At 36.4% G+C, this 27,456-nt stretch overlaps 1 protein-coding gene across 7 annotated transcripts in view; it reads right to left on the reverse strand.

Moving 5' to 3' along the window:
* Positions 1-27,456, reverse strand: part of ZMYM5 (zinc finger MYM-type containing 5) — a 33,304-nt gene that overhangs the window by 3,571 nt on the left and 2,277 nt on the right. For 3 of the 7 annotated variants that reach the window (XM_023248313.2, XM_023248252.2, XM_011283106.4), the window contains exons 3-7: positions 19,320-19,842; positions 18,989-19,082; positions 6,354-6,639; positions 5,650-5,806; positions 4,498-4,710 (exon numbers count right to left, since the gene is read on the reverse strand). In XM_023248313.2, the coding sequence (XP_023104081.1) occupies positions 4,498-4,710; positions 5,650-5,806; positions 6,354-6,639; positions 18,989-19,082; positions 19,320-19,832 (1,263 nt within the window). In that variant the 5' untranslated portion in view covers positions 19,833-19,842. Of the gene's footprint in view, positions 1-4,497; positions 4,711-5,649; positions 5,807-6,353; positions 6,640-14,511; positions 15,433-18,981; positions 19,083-19,319; positions 19,843-24,509; positions 24,567-27,456 lie in introns of those variants that run through there. The other 4 variants (XM_045037891.1, XM_023248337.2, XM_023248401.2 and 1 more) reach the window with 4 other exon arrangements.

Genomic DNA, 27,456 nt, shown 5'->3' on the forward strand with positions numbered 1-27,456 from the left:
CCATGTCCTGACCCCCTGTATTTCTGCCATGTTGTGTCTGGCTCATCCCTGCCTGAATAAAGTAATGCCTCTGCCAAAAAAAAAAAGAGAAAGAAAGGAAGGAAGGAAGGAAGGAAGGAAGGAAGGAAGGAAGGAAGGAAGAAAGAAAAATTCAGTAGGGCTTAAGCCTTGGGAGCTTCAAAAACCAGTGGGTTTAATGCTGGGATAGCAAGAAGATGATAAGAAATGAAGTCCACCCCCTTAAAGGAGTCTATATACTAAATAACTTGACCTGAGACACACCAGAGAAGCAGCAGTTTGAAAAGCATCTGAGGAATACATGAAGATTTACTGACTCCTCTTGGAAAGTGTGCCAGAATAATCTGCAGATTACTCTAGGAAAAGTGCTGATGGGTAGCATTCCCCACCGCCCCCAACCTAGATAACTGGTTGCCTGCAAAAGCTAACGCTAACACTCTCCCTCTAACTTGCTAGCACCGTCTGCCCTGCCCCAGCCAGGACTGGGACCACTCTAAAGTGATTCCTGCCCTAGGGAAGCGGGAGAAATAACACGCCTGCAGTTTCTGCAACTGGGATCCTTACCTGGCTGCACAGGGAGCAAGCCCTGCCCTGCAGCTGTGACAGAAAGGCTAACTGCAAATTGCTAGGCTGAATGCCACCCCACCCACAAATGAGCCCATAACAACTATGACAGGCTTCTCAATGGCATCAGAAGCAAATCCTGCCCATTGGGCCCACAGGAAACAAAGTAGGTCATTACAGATGGTTGGGCCAAAGGCAATCACAGCTCTGTCACAACAGGAGGGCACACACAACCCACACAAGGGACACCTGGAGCACCTGATTCTGGTGGCCAGAAAAGACTGGCCAGAAAAGGGCACCACAGGACCTCTTCTGCATAAGGCCACTACTTTCAAGACGAGATGTAGCTAACCTTCGTAATACATAGAAACAAACACAGAAAATTAGACAAAATAAGGAGATAGAAGAACATGGCCCAAGTGAAAGAACAGGACAAAATCACAATTAAAAAGCTAAATAAAATGTAGATAACCGATACGCCTGATGAAGAATTCATGAATGGTCATAAAGATACTCACTAGACTTGAGATAAGAGTGTATGGACTCAGTAAGCACTTCAACAAAGAGATAGAGAATATAAAAAAGAATGGACTCAGAGCTGAAGAATTTAGTAATTGCAAAAGAGGGAATCAATAGGAGATGAGAGGAAGTAGAGCAGATCAGTGATCTAGAAGACAAAGTAATGGAAATCATTCAAGCTAAACAGCAAAAAGAGAAAGGAATAATAAAAAATGAAAAAAAATTAAGGGAATTCTGCAACATTATTAAGGGTAATGACATTTGCAATATAGGGATGCCAGAAAGGGGAGTGGGTGAGCAAAAACTTATTTCAAGAAATAATAGCTGAAAACATCCCTAATCTGGGGGAAGGAAGCACCGAGAGCCCTCAGGTCTAGGAAGCACCAAGAGCCCCTTACAAGATGAATTCAAAAAGGGCCACACCAAGACACATCATAATGGAAATGGCAAAAAGTAATGATAAATACGGAACTTTTAAAACAACAAAACAGTTACATACAAGGGAAACCCCATAATGCTACCAGCTGATTTTTCAGCAGAAACATTGCAGACCAAAAGAGGGACAAGATACATTCAAAGTGCTGAAAGAAGAAATCTATAACCAAGAAGACTTTATGCAGCAAGACTATCATTCAGAATACAAGAAACAGTTCCAGACAAACAAAAGTTAGAGTTCATCACCACTAAACCAGCCTTATAAGAAATGTTAAAGGGAATTCTTTAACTGGAAAAAAAAGGCCATAAATGGAAGAAAATTATGAAAAGAAAAATTTCACATGTAAAAGCAAACATACAGTAAAGGCAGTAGGATTAATCACTATGAAGCCAGTATGGAGGTTAAAACACAAAAGTAGGAAATCTATTAGATCTACAAAAATTAATCTAGGAATACACAAAATAAAAGGATATAAAATATGACACAGACATAAAACGTGGAGAAGGTAGTAAAAATGTAGTGCATTCAGAATGTGTTTGAAATAAAGCAACCATCAACTTAACAGACTGCTATACACATAAGATGTCATATATGAACCCAATGGCAACCACAACTCAAAACCATCCATACACAATAAAAAAGAAAGGAATCCAAGCATAACATTAAAGAAACCCATCAAGGGGCGCCTGGGTGGCACAGTTGGTTAAGCATCCGACTTCAGCCAGGTCATGATCTTGCAGTCCGTGAGTTCGAGCGCCGCGTCAGGCTCTGGGCTGATGGCTCAGAGCCTGGAGCCTGTTTCCGATTCTGTGTCTCCCTCTCTCTCTGCCCCTCCCCCGTTCATGCTCTGTCTCTCTCTGTCCCAAATATAAATAAACGTTGAAATAAAATAAAATAAAATAAAATAAAATAAAATAAAATAAAATAAAATAAAATAAAATAAAATAAAATAAAATAAAATAAAATCTTAAAGAAAGAAAGAAAGAAAGAAAGAAAGAAAGAAAGAAAGAAAGAAATCCATCAGACCACAAGGAAAGAGAGCAAGAGAGGATGTAACAATTGTAAATATCTATGCACCAAACATAGGAGCACCTAAATATTTAAGGCAAATGTTAACAGACATACAGGAGAAATTGCCAGTAACACAGTAACAGAGGGGACATTAACATCCCACTTGCATCAATGGATATATCATCCAGACTGCAAATCAACATGAAACTGTGGCTTTGAATGACACATTAGACCAGATGGATCAAACAGGTATATATAGAACATTTTATCCCAAACCAGCAGAATACACATTCAAGTGCACATGGAACATTCTCCAGGACAGATCATATGTTAGGCCACAAAATAAGTCTCAGTAAATTTAAGAAGAATCAAATCGTATGAAGCATCTTTCCTGACAACAACAGTATGAAACTACAAGTCAATTATAAGAAAAAAATGGGAAAAAAAAGAAACACATGAAGGCTAAACAACATGCTACTAACCAATCAATGGGTCAATGAAGAAATCAGAGGAAATAAAAAAAAAAAATACATGGAGACAAAATGCCAGTAGTCCAAAATCTTTGAGATACAGCAAAAACAGTTCTAAGAGGGAAGTTTACAGCAATACAGGTCTATTTCAAGAAACAAGCCAAATCTAAAACAATTTAACCATATACATAAAAGAGCTAGAGAAAGAACAGTGAGCTGAAAGCTAATAAAATAATAAAGATGAGAGTACAAATAAATTTAAATAAGGATTGGAAAAACAATAGGGAAAAAAAAAAAACAATGGGTGGCTCAGTCAGTTGAGCATCTGACTCTTGATTTTGGCTCAGATCATGATGCCAGGGTCATGGAATAAAGCCCTGTGCTGGGCTCCACTCTGAGCATGGAGCCTGCTTGAGATTCATTCTCTCCCTCTCTCTCTCTCACCCCCCTGGCCCCTCTACCCCCTTGTACGTGCTCTCTCCAAAAAAACAAAACAAACAAACAAAAAAACAATAACAAAACCAGGAGCTGGTTCTATGAAAGATAAACAGAATTGATAAAGCATTAGCTACTCATTAAAAAAAAAATACTCTGGAATACTACGTGGCAATGAGAAAAAATGAAATATGGCCTTTTGTAGCAACGTGGATGGAACTGGAGAGTGTGATGCTAAGTGAAATAAGCCATACAGAGAAAGACAGGTACCATATGGTTTCACTCTTATGTGGATCCTGAGAAACTTAACAGAAACCCATGGGGGAGGGGAAGGAAAAAAAAAAAAAAGAGGTTAGAGTGGGAGAGAGCCAAAGCATAAGAGACTGTTAAAAACTGAGAACAAACTGAGGGTTGATGGGGGGTGGGAGGGAGGGGAGGGTGGGTGATGGGTATTGAGGAGGGCACCTTTTGGGATGAGCACTGGGTGTTGTATGGAAACCAATTTGACAATAAATTTCATATATTAAAAAAAATAAAAAAATAAAAAAAATAAATAAAATCAGAAATGGGAAGAAATAATGACACTACAGTAATACAAAAGATTATAAGGAGATACAATAATAAAAAATTAAATGCTGACAAACGGACAACATAAAAGATATGGGTAAATTCCAGAAACATATATAATCTTCCAAAACTGAATCAGGAAGAAATAGAAAATTTGAACAGACTGATAATAACTAGTACTGAAATTGAATCAACATTCAAAAAACTCTCAACAAAAGTCTAGGACTCACTTCACAGGTGAATTCCATCAAGCATTTATGTTAATACCTATTCTTTTCAAGCTATTCTAAACCACAGAAGAGGAAGGAAGACTAGCTTGGAACAATCAATTGATTTCAATACTCGTTTGAGATGCGACAGCTCAGTGACTGACAAAAATGGAACTAAATGAGATTCTAAGATAAATCTGGTTAATGTAAGCTAACAGGGAAAAGCTATTGTATACTTAATCATTTAAAATGCATTGAAAATAATTACCTGTTTATATTCATTAACACAACTTTGGCAGCAAAATCTTGTCTGCTGACCTTCAATCATCAGGACATGGTTTCCAGCACTTTTACTAGGCAAGTACTCTCCACACTGTTCACAGCAATTCATTATTAGACCATTGGCTAACCTGTACTTATTAAAGCACTGGTTACTGCACAGTTTATGTACTACATTATTAACGCTGACTTCATGACGAATCTAAAAGAAAAGCCAGAATTTATTAAATAAATGAGCCAGATTAGCACAGTAAGCAAGGAGATAACTAGTTTCTTCAAAAGAAACAATCTCTAATAATTTCTCAGTGGAAGAAATATTCAGGGAAAAGAGTAAAAATTACATTTTGTTATTCTTTCATTTTTATCTTTGATCTTACAATAAAGTAAGATTCATGGAACAAAAAGCTATAAGGTCAGTAATAACTTCCCCAGAGACACTTAAAAACTAGAGGAAAACAAACTGTTTAGAAGATTTTGATACGACCTAATTAAAAGAAATGGATTGGTAATTTTTGTTATTATAAACTTCACTGCCCTAGAAAATTCATGGAAGGTGCTAAAAGAATCAGTATTACTATATTCAGGATGGTGTCTGTATATGCATAAATAAGATGGTTCTCGCTTTGCTCAGCTCTGTGGTAACTGAGATAAAATCATGCCCTCAATTTGCATGGCTCCAAGGAACACCAAATTCAGTTGCCAAGGCGTTTGTTACGTAAAGACTGCCTGTATGCATGTTTCTTCTTTAGGCAACTGGAAAGATGGCAATACCACTTAAGAAACGTGAAGTTTTCAACACACTTACATTCCACTCATTCTACATATTCTTGTACCAGGATTGGTTGCTTCCTTCGTGTCCTGAAACTACACTTTATTATTTAGAGTGGCTAGTAAGAACAAAATTCACCATTACTTTGTTTAGGAGTATATCCACTTCCATGGAAATAGCTGTGTACTTTCCATAGCATGCAAATGGGCTATTTGTTCACAAAACAGTTCTAACATATCCTCATCCTTTCCTTTAACTTCATTGTGTAGATCCAGGACGTGCGTGTTATGTAGATGGCAGAACATATAATAACACTTAAAATTATCCTTGTTAACCTACATAGTAGCTTAAATACGATATAAAAATCCAGACCTCTGTTAGTTTACTACAGATTATACATCTTGATTTATTAACTCTTTTTCTAAGATTCTGGTTGTCTTCACAGGGAGGCAAAGATGTACGACAAAATTCTTGGGAGGATTCTTTTGACTCAACTTGAACAGTAGTAGCTTTTTTTGTAGGTGCATCTCTGAAACACAAGGGACAGATGAAACTTAAGAATATTACATTTTAATAAAAGTCAAATATATGAACAAGAAATGACATTTTTCATTTTCTCATGATTTAATCCTAGGAATCAACTGTAATTTTTGGATCTAGCAAAACCCACCTTTGGTTTCACTGTCAAGAGTTCCTAAATAGTACAGCAACAGATGATTTGGAGTTAAAAACATTTTGTAGCACAAGAACCTTCTCACAGGTTATTATGATTTTTGAAGGACTCAAAAAAGGTGGTAGCAACTTGGTAGAACGAAGGTAAAAGATGGGAAGGAGCAAGGCAAAGTCAGTGGCAGAGAGAGGGTCAATTTTTACATTTTCCTTTCCTGCCAAGAGTAAGGACAGCACAAATGAACTCACAGCTCTGACACACTCTAGGCTAACTCAAGCTCAATAAACTTGAAGATATCTCTGCAACAACTGTATCCATGAATCTATACAGCTCTCAATTACATTCAACCCACATCTATACTGCCAGTATTCAATTATATGGAGCCAGGTTGAAAAGTACAGCTTACTTTTTACATATTACATTGCGTTTCTTTGGAGTGCGCTTATGAGAGAAGGAAGAAAGGCAGGTGGTAGAACAAAAGAGGTGAGCTGATCCTTTTCGTTGATAAGCTGTCTGTCCCTTCTGTAAAGGTTTTTTGCAGTGTGCGCAAGTGATTTTAGCTGGTTTAGTAAGTTGCTGTTGGACTGAAGACTGGAAAATCTGCTTAGGAAGGGAGGCCACTGGTGATAAAGAATCCACCCCTGGCTGTTTCTGATTACGGGGAAATGATGCTGACTGGGAGATCCAAGAATCTTAAAAATAAAACATACAAGAAAAAGTCATGGAACAATTCAAAATTCACATCAGAAAAATATTTTAAAGTTTTCATTTTGCAAGTTTAACAGAATAGTGAGGCAGCCCTATAAGCAAATGGTCAGAGCCAGGCAACCCTGTGGCACAATCCCAGGGGAACTATCCACTTTGAATTCTTTTTTCATTTCATTTTATTTAATTTACATTCAAGTTAGTTAGCATATAGTGCAATAATGACTTCAGGAGTAGATACCAGGGATTCATCACCTATGTATAACACCCAGTGCTCATATCAACAAGTGCCTTCCTTAATGCCCCTTACCCATTTAGCCTGTCCCCCCTCCCGGAGGCAACCCCTCCAGCAACCCTCAGTTTGTTCTCTGTAGTTAAAAGTCTCTTATGTTTTGTTCCCTTCCTTGTTTTTATATTATTTTTGCTTCCCTTACCTTATGTTAAGCTGTTTTGTATCTTAAATTCTTCATATGAGTGAAGTAATATGAGATTTGTCTTTCCCTAATTTCGCTTAGAATAATACCCTCTATTCCATCCACATAGTTGCAAATGGCAACATTTCATTCTTTTTGATTGCTGGGTAATACTCCATTGTATATATACCACATCTTCTTTATCCATTCATCCATCGATGGACATTTGGGCTCTTTCCATACTGTGGCTATTGTCGATAGCGCTGCTATAAACATTGGGGTGCATGTGCCCCTTTGAAACAGCACACCTATATCCCTTGGATAAATACCTAGTAGTATAATTGCTGGGTCATAGGGTAGTTCTGTTTTTAATTTTTTGAGGAACCTCCATACTGTTTTCCAGACAGGCTGCACCAGTTTGCATTCCCATCAGCAGTGCAAAAGAGGTCCTCTTTCTATGCATCCTCACCAACATCTGCTGTTGTCTGAGTTGTTACTGTTGTTCTGACAGGTATGAGGTGGTATCTCATTGTGGTATTAATTTGTATTTCCCTGATGATGAGTGGTGTTCAGCATCTTTTCATGTGTCTGTTAGCCATCTGAATGTCTTCTTTGGAGACATGTCTATTCATGTTTTTGTCCATTTCTTCGTTGGATTATTTGCTTTTTGGGTGTTGAGTTTGGTAAGTTCTTTATAAATTTTGGATACTAACCCTTTATCTGATATGTCATTTGCAAATATCTTCTCCCATTCTGTTGGCTGCCTTTTAGTTTTGCTAATTGTTTCATTCGCTGTGCAGAAGCTTTTTATTTTGATTAGGTCCCAATAGTTCATGTTTGCTTTTGTTTCCCTTGCCTCCAGAAACGTGTTGAGCAAGAAGTTACTGCAGCCAAGGTCAAAGAGGTTTTTGCCTGCTTTCTCCTCTAGGATTTTGATGGCTTCCTGTCTTACGTTTAGGTCTTTCATCCATTTTGAATATGTTTGTATATGGTGTAAGAAAGTGGTCTGGGGTCATTTTTCTGCATGTCGCTGTCCAGTTTTCCCAGCACCACTGGCTGAAGACACTATCTTTATTCCATTGGACATTCTTTCCTGCTTTGTCAAAGATTAGTTGCCCATACATTTGTGGATCCATTTCTGGGTTCTCTATTCTGTTTCATTGATCTGAGTATCTGTTTTTGTGCCATTTGTTTATTTTAGAGAGAGAGTAAGCAGGGGAGGGCCAGAGAGGGGGACACAGAATCCAAAGCAGGCTCTAGGCTCCGAGCTATCAGCACAGAGCCTGATGCAGGGCTCGAACTCACAAGCTGTGAGATCATGACCTGAGCCGAAGTCAGAAGCTTAACCAACTGAGCCATCCAGATGCCCCTATCCACTTTGTATTTGAACGATACTCTATTGTGCCCAAATTGTAAATGGTGGCCCTTGAATCGTGCAATGCGGTAGTTATCAATTCTTAAGGACCCTAGGTTCAAAATGCATCTCCTGACTTACTAGATGGTGCAAGTACATTAAATTGTGTTTTGGTTTTCTCAACTACAAACTGGAAATGATATCTAACTCATCAGAGTGTTATGAAGACTAAATGAGATAATGCATATAGTAAAGCAGTATGTTTGGTACACAGGGCATCTGCAAAAAAAATATTTAGCCACTTTTTTGTCTCAAAGAGGAAAGTATTAATATATTACAAAATAAAGCAAATATGCAAATCAAAGATAAGTACAGAATCTGGTATGTGATGTCCATTTTCAAAACCACTTCCTCCCTAATACGAAAAATATAAAGCATAGAAAAGAAAAAATTTTACAGTGACCACTCATATGCCCACCAAGTCTATTCTCTCCTCTTTTACTATTTTTGCTTTATCAACATCTATTCATCCCTCTAAACAATATGTTTTGTGTATTTCAAGCAAATGCAGAACATCATTATACTCCCCTCTAAAATACTTCTTATTCATTTTATTTTAGAGAGCGAGAGCAAAAGCAGAAAGGAGGGACAGAGGGTGGGGAGCAGGGAGAGAGAGAGACAGAATCTTAAGCAGGCTTCATGCTCAGCACGGAGCCCAATGTGGGGCTCGATTCCACGACCATGAGACCACTGACATAAGCCAAAATTAAGTCGGATGCTCAGCTGACTGGGCCACCCAGGCACCACTACTTATTTTAAATTTCATTTATTCATTTTAAGTAAGCTCTACACCCAATGTGGGGCTTGAACTCATGATCTCAATATGAACAGCTGCATGCTCTACCAACTGCACCAGCCAGGCACCCTTCCAAAATACTTTTTAAGCAACTCTTTCTACAGTTTCTTCTCAGCCTTCTAAATATTATTTCATAATCATTAATATAGGTGATGGATTATTCTGCAAAGTCTCAGTTTTCCTAACTTCACACACGGACTCCTCCATCATATATTATTGTTAGCTTCAAAATGGTACAATATTATGTACAGGTAGTAATGTTTCTCAAACTTTAACATTCACGAGATCACCTAAGAATCTTGTTTAAACAGAGACTCTAAGGGTGCCTGGCTGGCTCAGTCGGTAGAGCATACAACTCTTGACCTCGAGGCTGGGAGTTTGGGCCCCACAATAGGTGTAGAGATTACTTAAAAGTCAAATATTTAAAAATATATACATACATATATGCACATAGATTCTAAATCAACAGGTTTAGGGAAGGGCCTGAGGTTCTGCATTTCTTTCTCTTTTTTTTAATGTTTATTTTTGAGAGAGAGAGAGAGCAAGCGAGCACATGAGCACATGCAAGCTCAGGGGAGGAGCAGAGAGAGGGAGACAGAAGATCTGAAGTAGGCTCTGTGCGGACAGCAGAGAGCCTGATGCAAGGCTTGAACTCACAAACCATGAGATTATGACCTGAGTTGAAGTCGGATGCCTAACCGACTGAGCCACCCAGGTGCCCCAGGGTTCTGCCTTTCTAACTAACTCTTGCATGATGATGAAGCTTTGAGGCCCTAGAGTACTGAATTATTCTGTCACCTCTCTTCAAAAATAGCTTTGGTCATTAACAAGAAGTCTATGGCCCCCCTCCACCTATCACATCCTCAAAGGCCTTTCAAAGTACTACTAACATTAACAACTATACTTTCAGTTTTAAATTACCCACCTACTGCTTCTAATTTTCTTTGTCCTATTTCAAGATACCTTTATCTTACAAGCAAAAATAGAATGGAACAAGTAACAAAAGCAACTCTCTCAGACCACAGGATGACATGCTGGCAAATACAGAATATAGTACAATGAACTTTTTTTTTATCACCTAGTACTCAGAAGTTTCATTACTACTCAATTTTCCTACTTCTGAACCATTCCAAAGAAAACAAAAATTACATATTCATCTATATAACAAATATAGGTTGTGTATCATCTTCTTCTGGGATCAAAGTTCCCTGCGTATCATCTAGATCCCAAACTAGATTTAATAAATGACAGAAACAAAGGATAGGAACCATTATAAGATTTGTTATTACCATTAATATGGGAGAAATAAGAACCCCAAAGAAAAAATACTGGTTTTTGTAATTTTGGGGAGTTATCCATACTTAAGGGAAGCATATTTATATACAACTACGGAATGTGAGACATCAATGTATGCTCAGGACAATAATTAGATTCTGAAATTTCTTTTTCACTTTAGCTTTGGTGCATAAAGCAAATGCTTCCTTTGTTAATACCACAACTATGTGTTTTCTGGAAATTTCAGAGTTTCTTATTTCATCAAATTTTTATTTTATTTCATTTTATTTTTGGTATTTGTGTCTACAGGTTAAACTTAACCTCTCAATCAAATTCTTCCATATCCTACCCCAAGTATGTTTTAAGAGAAGGGGCCAAGTAGATTATTTGGTACAAACCCCTCATTATATGCAAGGAAAATTAAGACCTAGAAGTTACATTACTTATCCAAAAATCTAATAAATATTAGACACACTATTGACTTTCAGGTGTTCTTCATTTCTTCCTGCATCTAAACTCTTCTGCCTAAAAAATATTTTAGTATTTCTTTAGTGTTGGTCTGCTAGTGAAAAGTTCTTTTGGTGTCTCAGTGGGGTTTGTTTTTGCATGTTAAAGAATAACATGTATGCATAAAGTTTATAAATCTTAAGTGTGGAGCTCAATTAAATTTTTTATAATGAATATACTTGCATGACTACCATCCAGAAGCCTGGTCTTTTCTCACTGAATAATTTCCTGCCTTTCCCACAAGCCATCCGTATTATGACCTCAAAGATTAGTTTTCTCTTTTTTTTTTTTTGAAATTCACATACATAAAATCATATAGTATGTACTCTTTTGTGCCTGATTACCTTAACTCAACATCTTGTCTGTAAATTTCATTCACACTGAATATATAGTTCATTATTTTGCACTGCTGTTGAAAATTCCATTATGTGGCTAGTACTATTTATCTGCCCTATTTTTTTTAAGTTGTATTTATTTAAGTAATCTCTACACCCGTTGTGGGGTTCAAACTCACGACCCCAAGATCCCAAGCTGCTTGCTCTTCCAACTGATCCAGACAGGCGCCCCATCCATCCTATTGTTGATGGACATTTGGATTGCTTCCAATTTTGACTATGATTTCTATATATGTCTTCTAATAGTTTCTTAATGTATTTATCTTGCTTGGGATTTGGATTTGTAAATGTTCTTTAATTTTTAAGTTAATGCTTTCTCTCCATTTTAGAAAATTCTCAGTTGTACCTCTTCTGTCTTGTTTCTTTCCAGAACATTAAATACATGTCCTCTTCATCAAGTGTCATACATCTTTTACATTCTTTTCTGGATTTCCACCCTTTTGACTTCTCTGATTCAATCTGGATGATTTTCTCTGAGATTTCTTCCAGTTCACTTACAACTCTTCAGCTTTGCCCAGCCTGCAGTTAAAATGATTAGTTCCTTAGAATCTTTGTCTGATAATCCTATGATCTGGATCCCAAAATCTTGCTTCTATTGTCTGTTTTCCTCTTGATTTCTGGCATATGGCCTTGGATCTTCATGCTGCTGATTGCTTTTCATTCTGTTTGTATGAAAAACTGAAGGGCACCTAGTTGGCTCAGCTGGTTGAGCATCTGACTTTGGCTCTGGTCATGATCTCACAGTTCCTGAGTTTGAGCCCCCACATCAGGCTCACTGCTGTCAGCGCAGAGCCCACTTCAGATCTTCTGTCCCTCACTGACTTGCACTCTCTCAAAAATAAACAAACAAATAAAAAACTGAAAAAAATTTGAGGCTTTGGATTAGGTCAGCATCCCAAATTAAAGGTTGGAAAGGTTGTGTTTGTTGGTTTGGGTTTTGTTTGTTTTTAAAAAATGTTTTAAAGTTTATTTTGAGATAGAGACCATGCGAGTTGGGGAGAAGTGGGGGGGGGGGAGACGGAGACAGAGAGAGAGAGAGAAAGAGAGAAAGAGAGAAAGAGGGAGAAAGAGAGAAAGAGAGAGAGAGAGAGAGAGAAAGAGAGAGAGGGAACCCCAGCCAGGCTCTGTGCTGCTAGCACCAAGCCTAATACAGGGCTCGAATTCACAAAACAGAGAAATCATGATCTGAGCCCAAACCAAGAGTCAGATGCTTAAGCAATTGAGCCACCCAGGTGCCCCATGTTTGTTTTTTACCAGTATCCCTCTTTGTGGGCCTCTGTGAATCTACTCAAAGTTCCACTTAGATTTTCAGCCTTTCTCTGCAGTTTTTTCTGGAACTGAACACACACCCACAAGAGAAAAGCAGCCACAAGTAACAGATTACTTCTCAGAGGCTCCTTCTCTTAGATCTTAGAGCCCTCATTTTCCCACGATATTTATATGAGCAGAAATATAATGCCCTAAAATCAGAATAATGGCCAGAAATGTTTATAATGCAATAAAATATAAAACAGATGCAAGAGCAATTTCTACATTATAGGTATTTTCTGTGATGAGATTTTTGCTGTTTATATAAAGATAGGTGATGACTATATAACTTTCACTGAAATAGAGTCAACACTAAAAGTTAATGTAAGGATTAAATGATTCAAAGGTCCAGTCAATGGACAACAATCTTATTTTTATAAGATGAAATGCAAAATTTTATGTGTACTTTATGCAAAGCCATAATTTTGTATGATGAAATTTGAACCTATAAGCCCTGGATTTTTATGTAACTCAACTCCAAAAATCTTCATCTTGCTCTTTTTTTTTTCTTTTTCCTTTTTTAGAAATCCTTCAATTTTTAGACGTAGAACGCACAGATAAACTAAAATAAGACACTCTGGAGAAGCTCTAAGTAACAAAAATTATAATAATAATGTAATTGGTGCCATCTTCTTCTAGAAGTCCGGTAGAAATTAGTTTTACTAATGCTAATAGCAAGCAAAAGCAAAAACAAAACCTAGGGCCAATACTAAAATTAGACAACTATTACTATGCTTGCTGTATTCAAGTTAAAGAGGGAAAAATAGCAACAATGACAAAAAGACTGTCCTTTTCACAGTTGACTTAACACTTAAGAAAGCTTCAAACATTTACAAATTTTTTAAATTTATTATTTTTTTAAAGTAATGTCTACATCCAACGTGGGGTTTGAACTCACAACCCCTAGGTCAAGAGTTGTACACTCCAACAACTGAGCCATCCAGAAGCCCCAGCTTCAAACATCACTCTTCACTTGACAACTTGGTAAACATTCTTTTTAGAATTCTACACGGTTATTATTTAAAGGATATAGTTCTGTCACTTTTGTCCCCAAAAACAGAATTTTAGAGAGCTCAGGAGCACTGTAAATTTATCCACCCTTCATAAACAATAGAAATTTGTTGTCATATATCATAAACAGTTTAAACATATGTAGTTAAGAACATCTCCGTTTAGATGAATGAGTGTCAATTGAGCCATGTAATGTTTTCTTTGTTGTATTTTAAAATCACTGATACTTTAAATGATAAAAAAATATAAAAATGTAAAATACACTTTGAATTAGTGAGATAAAGGGATGACAAGCCAAGAGTAATCAAAACCACTTCCAAATAACATTTGCAAGTCTCAATTATAGCCACAATTTCAGTGGAATGATGGTATAGCATCTAACTACAGGATGCTTTTTATATTATCAGTCTATGCTATGCTTTTAAGTTGAAAAGCATCTTACTTATCCACATTTGCCAATAAATACACAACTTAACTTATTCAGAAGGTGAAAAATGGCCAAGGTTGAAACATAAAAATACATGGCAAGGTTTCTGGTTTTAACTGCACTTAAGAGCTTATATATACATAAGATGGAATTCATGCTTACACAAATTGCTATTTAAAATTTAATAAATAATTCTAAAATAAAATGTAAGTAAAAGAAATACACAGATCCAAAAGGATGATTTTCAATGGACATTATTTCAAGTCTTCAACATCTTCAATTATTTCATCAAAGAGATCACAAGTTTTCATGATATGATTTCTCAGGTTTAATTCTTATTCAATAAACAAAAGATGTACATAATAATAAATAGATGCAAACATAAATTCATAAAAAGTATGCAAATACATTTTTAAAAATTCAATGATGTGTAAATTAAGATGACACCACCTTTTAATGATCAGTTCAGCAAACATTAACACTCCTATCCCCAAGCTTACAATATGGAGAAAAAATTTATGCTGTAAGGAAAGTAATACCATTTTTTGGTGGGGGCAATTTTGCATTAACCATCAAAACCTTTAAAAATACATTGATGAGGAGGCACCTGGGTGGCTCAGTCAGTTAATCATCTGACACTTGACTTCAGCTCAGGTGATAATCTGAGGTTGTGGGCTCCACGCTGGGAAAGGAGCCTGCTTAAGATCCTCTCTCCCACTTTGGCCCCTCCCCCATACATGTGCTCTCTTTCTCTCTCAAAAAAAAAACAACTAAAATTATTAAACTAAATGAAAAATAAAAATATGTTGACACTTTGACTTAACAATTCCACCTACAGAAACTTTTCTAAAGAAGTGTGTCAACTTACAGAGATATTCATGAAAAACCTGTTTACAATTGCAAAGACTAGAAACAACTTCAAATAACAAATGATTATATAAACATAAAAAAGATAATTATATCTGACAAGAACTAATAATGATGAAATGTCAAATGCCCCCCTACCCTAACCCCAGGTCAAGAACAAAGCAAGGCTCTATACTCTCACCATTTCTATTCAACACTGTATTAGAAAAAGAAATAATAGGGGATCTGTGAGGCCAAACTATTTCCATAATAATACTAAGATTATTTGCATTTTTCACTGTTGGCATTTACAATAATGGTAACAAAAGCAGCGATGGGTATAACTGCTGGCAATGGAACTGAACTGTATTTCTTCACTACCATATATCTGAGAAAAGAAAAAGTATCACCTTTACTTATTTATGGTTGTTATTCCAACACCAAATGGTCAATACAATTCTAATACTAACCAGGAGTTAGCATCAGACCCCAAAGGTTTAAATGGCATAGCCCCCAACAAGATTGCCAGTCATTTCAGATGCCACCCATACTTCTGCCCAACTGGCTATAAATCAAGGAGGTTCCCGATTTAGTTATCCTCTCGGCTTTGATAATTTGCTAGAATGACTCACAGAACTCAGAGGAGCTCTATACTTACAATCACAGTTTTTTTTCCCCCAAGTTTTATTTATTTTTGAGAGAGAGAGAGAGAGAGAGAGAGAGAGAGAATCCCAGGCAGGCTCTGTGCTATCAGCGTAGAGCCCAATGCAGGGCTTGAACCCACAAACAGTGAGATCATGACCTAGGCTGAAATCCAGAGTCAGAGGCTTAACGGATTAAGCCACCCAGGTGCCCCACAATCACAGTTTTAATATAAAGGATACAAACAAGGACCAATCAAATGAGATAAAGAAGGGTAAAGTTTGGAAGGTCCCAAATGCAGAGCTTCTGTGCCTACTCTCTCTGGAATCAGGTGTGTTACCTACCTGGCACATTGATAAGCTCAACAACCAGGAAGCTGCATTGAGTTTCAGTGTCTAGCTTTTATTGGTGTTTCATTGCATAGGTATGACTGACAGACTTATTCACTGCATGTGACTGAACTCAATCTCTAGCCTTCCTCTCCTCCCTCGAGGCTGGACTGGCTAAAAGCTCCAACACTCTAATCACATGATGGGTCTTTCTGATGACCCTCTCTCAGCCTTCCTCTGATCAAAGTCTTAGCCCAAACAAATTCAGATGTGATCCAAAGGGCACATAAATAGAAAAGACAATCCCAATACTTGGGAAATTCCAAGGACTTAGTCTCTGTCCTAAGACCTAAGGACAAAGGCCAGTGTTATTATTTATTAAACAGATGTCCACGATGAAATAATAAAAATTGGTACCGATTTTACTAGATTTCAGCCTTTGACTACATCTTAATATTCTGTGTGATGAACAGGGAAGCATGCCTAAAACACTTCTGTTTCATACCAAAATACAATGGTTGTCTGAAGGCAAAGAGGAAAAGCACTTATAAAACAGTTACATTGCAAGCTAAACTAGGCTTTTTTCACGAAATACCATTTTTACTTAAAAGAATAACTAACAAACTGATTACTGACATTTTCTTGAAAACAAATCAAGAAAAATTCACTTCAAGAAAAATGACAGTATTTGTTGCTAAGAGAAAATTTGAGCTTTCAAGTGGAAATCAACATCTTTGAAAACCTGTATCCACCACTGTCACCTTGACAGCTTTCTAAAGTGTCAACATTTAAAATAACACATCAACATCTAGAAGTTCAATGAATGGATATTTTCAAAATATATATATTTTTTATTTGACCAAAGCACAATGTAACCGAATCATACAAAGGTAAAAGATCCATCCACAGATCAATGAATCTTAATGTGATAAGTATGAAAACTTCATTATATGATTTCAGATTCCACATTGTTAAGAACCTGTAAGAAACTGCCACTTATCAAGTTTTGGGACTGTTATCAAAAAACCCGTAACTATCCATAATTCTCTAAAAAGATCACTAAAACAGTACTCCCTCCTACAACCAAATACCTATGTGAGGCCAGATTTTTTTATACTTCAAACAAAACAAGATATTGCAACAGATTCAATGTAGAAATAGATAGATGTGAGGAGATACCATACACTTCACTATCTTCTATTAAGCCAGACCTTAAAGAGATTTGCAGAAATGTGAAAAAATGGCACTGTTCACTAAATTTTGAAAATAGTTTTCATTAAAAATTATATTTTGTCATATAATATGTAATTATTGTTAAATACTTAAGAAAATGTCTTACACTTTAATTTCTAATAACATAATTGATATAAATTAAAAAATCTTGGGGGACCCCGATTATTTTTGAGAGTGAAACTGAGCCCAAAATGTTTGAGAACTGTCCTGTAGAAATAATAAACAATGTAGACAAAGAAATTTAGTGGACAGTTTCAACAGTAAAAAATGGGATACTATACAAATGCTAATAAAAAGGTAGAGGAATGTGTTATCTTAGACAAAAATCTTATACACATGGAAAATTCTATTTTTAAAATGATGTGAAAATTTAGATTAAGTAAACCAACAGAAACACAAAATTATATATAATGTGCTCTAAATTATATTTTTTAAAACCATGGAGGCAAAAGACTGAAAACAAAATTTTAGGAGTAGTCCTTGCTAGTTGGTAGGATAAGGTGAAAGATACTTTATTTCTAGCCATAATTTCTTACAAATATTCTGTAATAATCATGTAGTATTGTCATAACCAGAGAAAAAGATTAATTTAAAAAAAGAAAAAAAATTCTGGCATTCCATTAAAAGCAGTAAATGAAGCTCTTAAATCTAGTTCCTTTTCAGTCCTTTCCTAAACTTCTAAGTTGGTCAATAGCTTAAAGCACTAAAATGACCAAAAACCAATACCAAAACAAAAATTTTAACTCTCAAACAAACACCACACTAAATCATGACAAAGCTGCCAAAAAGATCTGCTAAGTTTTAAATAATTTTCAATATATTTTAACTTTATCAGAAAAAGACTGTCCATATAAGCTTTAAAAATGTAGGCCTCTATACGTGCCTCGGTGGCTCTGTGGGTTGAGTGTCCAACTCCTGATTTCAACTCAGGTCATGATCTCAGGGTCATGGGTATGAGCCCTGCACTGGGCTTTGTGCTGATTGTGGAGCCTGCTTAAGATTCTCTCCGCCCGCCCCCCGCCCCACCCTTCTCCCAAATGCTCACCTGCTCCCTCTCAAAAATAAATAAATAAATAAATAGACAAAAAAATTAAAAAACTATATAGGGTTTTCAAAATAACTTTTAAAATAAAGGAACTAATAATATGCTGATTTTAAAACAAAAATAAAGAGACAAGCAGTCCAAAAGTAAACATTTGAAATGCAAAAATTGAAATTTCAAGTTATGTTACTACAAGTTAAATAAAATTAAATCATTACATATTACTTTATTTCTTCAATTCACTATCCATTTTTTTATTCTATGATTTGAAACTAGGGGCACGTGGATGGCTCAGTCAGTTAAGCGGCTGACTTCGGCTCAGGTCATGATCTCGTGGTTCATGGGTTCAGGCCCCACGTCAGGCTCTGTGCTGACAGCTTAGAGCCTGGAGCCAGCTTTGGATTCTGTGTCTCCCTCTCTCTCTGCCCCTCCCCCGCTCATGCTCAGTCTGTCTCTCTCAAAAATGAATGTTAAAAAAAATTAAAAAAAAAAAAAGAAACTAGGTAGGTGGTTGTAGTAATTATGGAGGTTTTCAATTAAAACACTTCAGATGTAAAACGCAGTGGGTAAAACAGATTTAATTTCTGAAAAATCAGGGACCAAGTAGATTGCAAGTAAAATATTCTATCTTAATATGAAAGTCAAGAAAAAAAAAGTATTTCATGTATAGAAGATCAATAAAATCACTTACTGCTTACCAGGACTATGATGAGTTGTAAATCCTTCATTCTGAAATTCACCTCCTGCCACATTCATTCTACCAGGATTAAAAGGTCCTACTGCAGTCTTGGTCTGTGAAGTCAAAGATGGGGCGTATGTTTGTATATTAACACCAAAATTACTTGACTGAAGTCCTTTAGCGACATCTCCCAAGTTGGTATTCTACAGTGATGTTATACGTGTAATCATTAAGTTCATATCTCGCCCAGCATTCAGAGCTTATACCTGTTTCTAAGGTTGTAACATTAGCAATAGGAATTTCAGAGTCGATTCTGTAGTGATAACATTATTACCCATTCCTGCATTTACCTTACTTCTTGAAAGACTGGAAGTGGAGAAATCCAAATCTTTGGTTCTATTTTTAGTTCCAGGAAGTCCCCATTCGATATAATTGGAAGAATTTTTCTTGTCTTCTCCATTTGTTTCTATGTCCTCTTCATCATCGATAATTATTGTCTCACTTATATTTCCCTTCTGAGAAGCTGAATCTCTTGAGGAAGGAAGAATTATGGAATAATTTCCTTGTAGACTTTCATTTCTTGATGAAGCAAATATAATATTTCTTTGATCAGTTACTGTTGGAGCAGAAGTTGAAGGAGGTTGTATAGATTCAATAAATACAACATCATCATCATCATCATCATCATCATCATCATCATCATCATCTTCCACTGATGAGTTTCTAGATCTATTAACTAAAGAACTAGTTGGGCCACCAAATGAATTTCCAACATCCATGAGGCTAGCTGCCATGGCTTTACTCTTTAATAAAACAGGAGTCTGTTCAGCCAAGTCTAATCCTCTCACTGAACATTTATCCATGCCAAAGAACCTGTAACAGAGGAAAGTAAATAACAAAAGTTCTAGTATATTATGATCATTGTGTTTTATTGCAATGAAATAGCACAAATGAAATTTTAAATTCTGGTGAGTTTTATCCAACCCTCAGGGAAAATATTGTTACTCATTTTGTTTTTCCTCTCTCATTAACCATTTAATGCCTACCTCAGAGTTTGATGGAAATTAATCATCCAATTTGTAGTAGTCCTTAAAAAATGCACTCATAGTACTCAATTTAACTTACCCTTTACAATGAAAAAAAAATCTAAGCCTTCTTTTGAAATAGGAAATAGTAACAAAATCATCCTATCAAATACCAATCACCCAGGATCCAAATACAATCACTATACTATACTTTTGTCTACTAAAATAAGTGACTATCATCTAATCCTTATTGCTCTAGCGTCTTTGTCACTGTTTTTCAAATTCTCCGCTTCTAACATAACTTTGATTAAATCTTCCTTATCCTTGTCCAGAAATTGCCAGACATTATGCTACGGGTTTTTCATGTAAAATTCTGAAAACAGCTCCATAATATAGGTATAACTTAATCTACTTTACAAATCAGGAAAGCAAAACCAACTAAATTGTTCTAGGTAAGACTGAGTAGAACTTAAACCCCAGGCCCTAACTCTAGGCCTCAAATTCTTAGCATTCATTTATATTCAACAAATACTTCTGTGAACCTGCTCTGCACTAGGGTATGACGAAGGAAAGGATCCAGCAGACAGACATAATTGAAGAATCTGGAAAAGTAAATAACCAATGAAGCAAGGATCTTAAAAGTAGACAGGAGACCAGGCGCCTGGGTGGCGCAGTCGGTTAAGCATCCGACTTCAGCCAGGTCACGATCTCGTGGTCCGTGAGTTCGAGCCCCGCGTCAGGCTCTGGGCTGATGGCTCGGAGCCTGGAGCCTGTTTCCGATTCTGTGTCTCCCTCTCTCTCTGCCCCTCCCCCGTTCATGCTCTGTCTCTCTCTGTCCCAAAAATAAATAAACGTTGAAAAAAAAATTAAAAAAAAAAAAAAAAGTAGACAGGAGATATGTGCACAGGTGGTAATGAAACTGATTATGAGTAAAAAAATCACCTCTATCTGAAAGACAAGGAAAAGCTAAGTATAACTGGAATATTTGTAAGTACATAGAAATGATAAATGAAAAGCTGAGGTAAGTTTATATATGACAGCCTCAATGTTCTTAGAATTTCAAGAATAAAGAACGTGGGAACTGTATGGATATTAAATTAAGTAAACTCATTTCATATGGCAGTCTTCATTCCATTTTAAACAACTCATACTGAAATATGTTACATAACATTTCTATTAAAAAATTTTCCCAACTAATTTTAATTGATAATAAAATCATGCAATATGTAAAGTTTATTCTTAGTATGTGTTATATCTTTAAATATTAACTCAGTTAATGCTTATAAAAGTGAAGTGAAACTATTCTTTTTCCCATTTTACCCATTAGGAAATGAAGACTCAGAAGATACGTAATCAGCATAGCCTGTTCAAATGTCCAAAGGATAGAGTTAGGATTGAAATCTAAGAAATCTGACTCTAGAATCGATTTCATAGCCAGTATATTATATGCAATTAACGTATAAAACAATTTTTAGAAATTACTTATCTTTTATTAAGAGGAATTTATTAAAACAAAATCAACATTCAGAAAGTCTATTTTAAAGAAAGGATAACAAATCTAAGAGACTACTTTAAAAGGGTTATAGAAACCACAAAAGTTGGGATCATGATTAACATTCATCCAGTAAACTGGTTACATGGTTGATTTTCAAAGGAAAGAGGCAATAATTTAGCCTAAACTGAATTATGACATATAAGAGCTGTTATACATGAATTCTCTTAGTCCTTTCTATCTATATTTGAATAAACCTACAACAGAGAAGAACAACTTCTGGAAAAGGGCTATTGCTGACGCCACAGTATCCTCTGGTGACATGTCTTAATCTTTTCAAAGAAAATAAAAGAAAGACCATTCTTCATGCTTTGCTCACTGCAGTCCTCCATCTCTGAAAAAAGATTTAAGTATTCATCTACTCTCAAATCACAGATTATAAAAAAGTTAAACTACTGCTAAAACTCACTGTGCATATAATTTGACCAAATACTTTAATTTCAGAAACAGAAGACTACAGAAAAGTTTTGACTACTTCTATAATATCCAAAAACAGAAAAAGTTACTTTAGCGATTAGTTGTGTGGCACTGAGCAAATTACTTCACCTCATTAATTAAGTTTTCTAAACTATAAACTGTAAATGGGGATAATATACAATTCCAAGGTTTTTATTCAGATAACTGGGCATGTAAGTCCCTGGCGTCTGCTTGGATCATATTAAAGAAAGTAAAAAAAGTTAAATCCCTCTCCTATGAGAAGGTATTCAGGCAAATACTTTGCTTACATCCTGGGATTTCAACAAGTGTCTAATCTTAAACATTTAGCTAGTCTCCTTTGGTATCTTAATCATCTACAACTGATAACCAATGTTTAACATATTTTCATTTTGATACAATGAAAATTAATATAATCTCAAGTAATGGAAAAGGAAAGGAAAATCTGCACAGAGAAATTTGATAAAAGATTATAACACCACCATGCAAAAAAGTTAGGCTGCAGACAGACTATCTCTAGGTAATTGGTAACAACTTTGTAAAATTAACAGGGTATTTAATTAGGGGTACAGATAAGACTTATTAAAACAAAGAAAAGAGGGGCGCCTGGGTGGCTCAGTCGGTTAAGCGTCCGACTTCGGCTCAAGTCATGATCTCACAGCTGGTGAGTTCAAGCCCCACATCGGGCTCTGTGCTGACAGCTCGGAACCTGGAGCGTGCTTCCGATTCTGTGTCTCCCTCTCTCTCTGACCCTCCCTTGTTCATGCTCTGTCTCTCTCTGTCTCAAAAATAAATAAACATTAAAAAAAAAAAAATTAAAAAACAAAAAACCAAGAAAAGAGTGTTTTGCCCTTTTGTATTTACCTTTAGTGACATCTCAGTTGTTTTTATTTCCTGAAGGAAATTAAAAATTTGTGGCAAAATATATATAACATAAAACTTGCCATTTTAACCATTTTTAAGCATACATGGTCAATTTTTAAAATATGCTTTTTAAAAGTTGCAAAAGTTTTTGTTATATTCTTATCAGTTGAGTGATTTAATAGCCATTCAATTTTCAATGTTTACATACAATTACACAAAATTTACATTATTACAAAGAATCTGTCAGTGGTTTAAAGCTAAAATAGAAACATTGAGATGTTAATATGACAAGATTAGCACATATAAGAAAGGTAAACTAACTTGCTCTATGAATCTACAAAAATTAAAATCAACAGTAAAGTATTTAAAAATAATTAATTATTGGGGTACTTAGCTAGCTGTCACTAGAGCATGCGACTCTTGATCTCAAGGTTGTGAGTCTGAGCCCCATGGTGGGTATAGAAATTACTTAAAAATAAAATCTTAGGGAAAAAAATGACACCATAAAAAAAATTATGGTTTCAAAGGTTCATTTTTTTGGCCATCTATATTCTGTAGGCTCTATAAAAGATAATTAGGACATAGGTTACAAAAACGGTTAAGAATTTTTTTTTAATGTTTATTTATTTTTGAGAGAGAGAGAGAGAGATTGAGAGACAGAGCATGAGAATAGGAGGGGCAAAGAGAGAGGGAGACAGAATCTGAAGCAGGATCCAGGCTCTGAGCTGTCATACAGAGCCTGACGTGGGGCTCGAACTTGTGAACCACAAGATCATGACCTGAGTCAAAGTTGGATGCTCAACCGACCAAGCCACCCAGGTGCCCCACAAAAACCGTTAATCATTAATTAGTCCTAGAACATGTCCTACTGCATCTTTGTGGACTTATATTGTCACAGAACAGGTCTTACTATAAAAATATTTATATATTTACATAAAAAGAATCTCAACTCGAAAGCCAACTCATGTTTAGTGAGTATCTGCTATAAGCATTCCCATTTGAGATCAGAAACAAAATAAAGGTGTGCTATGATTCTGGAGGTATAAAAATGTAATCAGATAGGATAAAGAAGACTCAAATGAACAACTACAACAAATAGCAAGAGAATTAGTAAAGTGTCCAAGTACAAAATTACTATCTAGAAATCAATAGCCTGGTAGGGATTCAGTCGGTAGATTAATCACACACAACTAACTTCACTCCTTTCTAAAACCCCCATAAACAATGGTAAGGTTCCTACACACAAGGAAAGGAAGAACAAGAAAAAAAGCAACAAGATTTTGTAAGCTGAAGAGCAAATGGATGAGTAACTACTTCGGTGGATCTGAGACAGCCAAACTAAAATAGTGATGGAACAAGCTAAGAGAAACTTCCTGATTATGCCGTAGAATCTTCAAAAGGCTCAGAAACCAGGAGGTGCAGGTATCTCTGGAACAGGGGATGGGGGAGCTAAAATGAGGTTGGGAGATCCTAGAACTATATTGTCTCCCTCCATGTTGATGATGACAGGTTCTTCCCTACCCTGGCACAAGGTTCTAGACTTTTATTCTTTGGATAGAACAGAAGATTTTTGTCTGGGGTTCACCAAGCATGGATGAATGGTTCAATATCATGCATACGAAATGTTTCCTCCCACTTGATTCCCACAGAGGTGGCATCCAGACCTTTATCTTTCAGGACCTGACTCTTCCCTGGAAGACTTCTTTCTCAGGAACACTCACCTATGTTTTAAAAACAAAAATCGTTTTAAGTTTATTTGAGAGAAGAGGGGACAGAGGATCCGAAGGGATTCCCCTTAAGCAGGGGAAGGGCAGAGAGAGAGGAGGACAGAGGATCCGAAGCAGGCTATGTGCTGACAGCAGAGCCTGATGCGGGGCTCAAACTCATGACGACCTCAGCTGAAGTCAGACGCTAAACCGACTGACCCACACAGGCGCGTCAGAAACACTCTTCTCTATGAAATTAGGAACCAACAAAAACAGGAAAAGACCTAAAGATAATGACTCTAGAGATTCTCCATCAATTGGCCAAAAGAACCATTCTACAGTGAAGTTCCCAAATTGAAAGCCCAACCACACTTTTCTGATTTGCTTTCTAGTTCCGAATTCTTAATCACAAGTAGACCAGTCAAGAATTATGAAATATCTGAGGAAAGCTTCTAATAGGAATAGTTAAAAGAGGAAAAAAAAAGAACGATAGATAAATGCAGGAAAAACAAACGTAAAATGAAAAACTACAAAATTATCAGTACTCTATCTGGGTGATGAGTAAAGATCATAGAAAATTAACTTTTTTTTGTGGTTTCTATGTCTAATGTGGGGCTTGAACTTACAACCTCTAGATCAACAGTTGCATACTCTACCAACTAAGCCAACAGGTACCCCCCAAATTAACATTTCTAACATAATAAAGAGCCTCTAGATATTAAAAGCTTAGCAGAAAGGAAAAACTTATGGGAAGCTTGGGTGGCTCAGTCAGTTAAACATCTGACTTCAGCTCAGGTCATGATCTTATGGTTCATGAGTTCAAGCCCCACGTGGAGCTCTGCGCCATTAGCATGTGCGCACGTGCACTCTCTCTCAAAAATAAATAAATATTTTAAAAATAAAACAAAAGGGAAAACTTAGTTTTAAGTTGAAAGATAATCCTGAGGAAATCTCATGTAATAAAAAAAACAAAAACACAAAAACCTAGAGGATAAGAATTACAGTTACCATTAACAGTATGTATGTGTATATGTGTGTGTCCCAAAACTTATGGACCAGGCACTTTACCTATTTTTATAGTCAATTAAATCTTAACAGCAATCTTGGGAAGATATACGTAATTTACTCATTTATAAAATGCCCATAATAAATGTTCATTTATTTACCTTTATTTAGTTTGCACTTTCCAAATATATAAGATAGCAGAAATTTGTTGTTAATGTTTTGAAATTTTATTTACTTTTTAAGTATTCTCTTTAAAAATTTTTTTTTCATGTTTATTTATTTTTGAGACAGAGCATGAGCATAGGAGGGGCAGAGAGAGAGGTAGACACAGAATCAAAAGCAGGATCCAGGCTCTGAGCTGTCAGCACAGAGGCCGACGTGGGACTCGAACTCATGAACCGTGAGATCATGACCTGAGCTGAAGTCAGACGCTCAACTGACTGAGCCACCCAGGCACCCCACTTTTTTTTTTTTAATATATGAAATTTATTGTCAAATTGGTTTCCATACAACACCCAGTGCTCATCCCAAAAGATGCCCTCTTCAATACCCATCACCTCCCCTCCCCTCCCTCCCACCCCCCATCAACCCTCAGTTTGTTCTCAGTTTTTAAGAGTCTCTTATGCTTTGGCTCTCTCTCACTCTAACCTCTTTTTTTTTTTTTTTTCTTCCCCTCCCCCATGGGTTTCTGTTAAGTTTCTCAGGATCCACGTAAGAGTGAAAACATATGGTATCTGTCTTTCTCTATATGACTTATTTCACTTAGCATCACACTCTCCAGTTATATTCATGTTGCTACAAAGGGCCATATTTCATTCTTTCTCATCGCCACGTAGTACTCCATTGTGTATATAAACCACAATTTCTTTATCCATTCATCAGTTGATGGACATTTAGGCTCTTTCCACAATTTGGCTATTGTTGAGAGTGCTGTTATAAACGTTGGGGTACAAGTGCCAGGCACCCCACTTTTTAAGTAATTTCTATGACCAACATGGGGCTTGAACTCATGACCCTGAGATCAAGAGTCAAATATGCCTCACTGACTGAGCCTGCCAGGCACCCCAAGATAGCAGCAATTTTAACTCCAATCTGGCTGGCACTAAACCCTAGTTCTTTATACTACATCATGCTGCAAATACCTAGGAATACTCTGAGAAAAATGGCTTTTCTAAGTGATAATAACTGAGTCAGTGACTTGTTACCCTGTCAAACTCACCCCTCACTGGTTCCCTTTTTCTATGAATACCCAGCAGAGCTCTAGAACAGTGCCTACATCCCATCACCTCACAAAACTCCAGGGAATGTGAAATATCACCACGCAGGGATTATAGAAAAATTACTGAATTAAAACAATATCCATTCCTGAAAGCTAGACAGCAGTCTACATCCTGACAGTGTCCTCGATCTAACTAACTAAAAAGGTGTACTGTGAAGAATAACAGCATTAAGTGCAAAGACAAGACTGGTAAGGAGAACAAGGCCAAAGAGAAGGCAGGAGTACTACCATGTGAGTTATTCTAATCACAAGTTTCATTTCAATCGCCAACTGTAAGGTGTTGGAACAGCTTTAAAGAACAAAATAGGCAGGACCTAAAACTGTACTGAATCCCAGATAATAGATGTGGAATCAGTGATTCTTTTTTTATAGTCATCATCTTCAGGGGCGACTGGGTGGCTCAGGTCATGATCTTGGGGTTCGTCAATTCGAGCCTCATGTCAAGCTCTCTGCTGTCAGCACAGAGCCCACTTGGGATCCTGTCTCCCCTTTTCTGTCCCTCTACCGTTTGCGCACGCGTGCATGCACACTCTCTCTCTCTCAAAACTAAACATTAAAAAATCATCATCTTCAGACTCCTAATAAAATTACTGATTCAAGCAAGGATTGGTGTTAAAAAAC

This window comes from Felis catus, chromosome A1 (genome assembly GCF_018350175.1).
Source record: "Felis catus isolate Fca126 chromosome A1, F.catus_Fca126_mat1.0, whole genome shotgun sequence".
Taxonomy (NCBI): Eukaryota; Metazoa; Chordata; class Mammalia; order Carnivora; family Felidae; genus Felis; species Felis catus.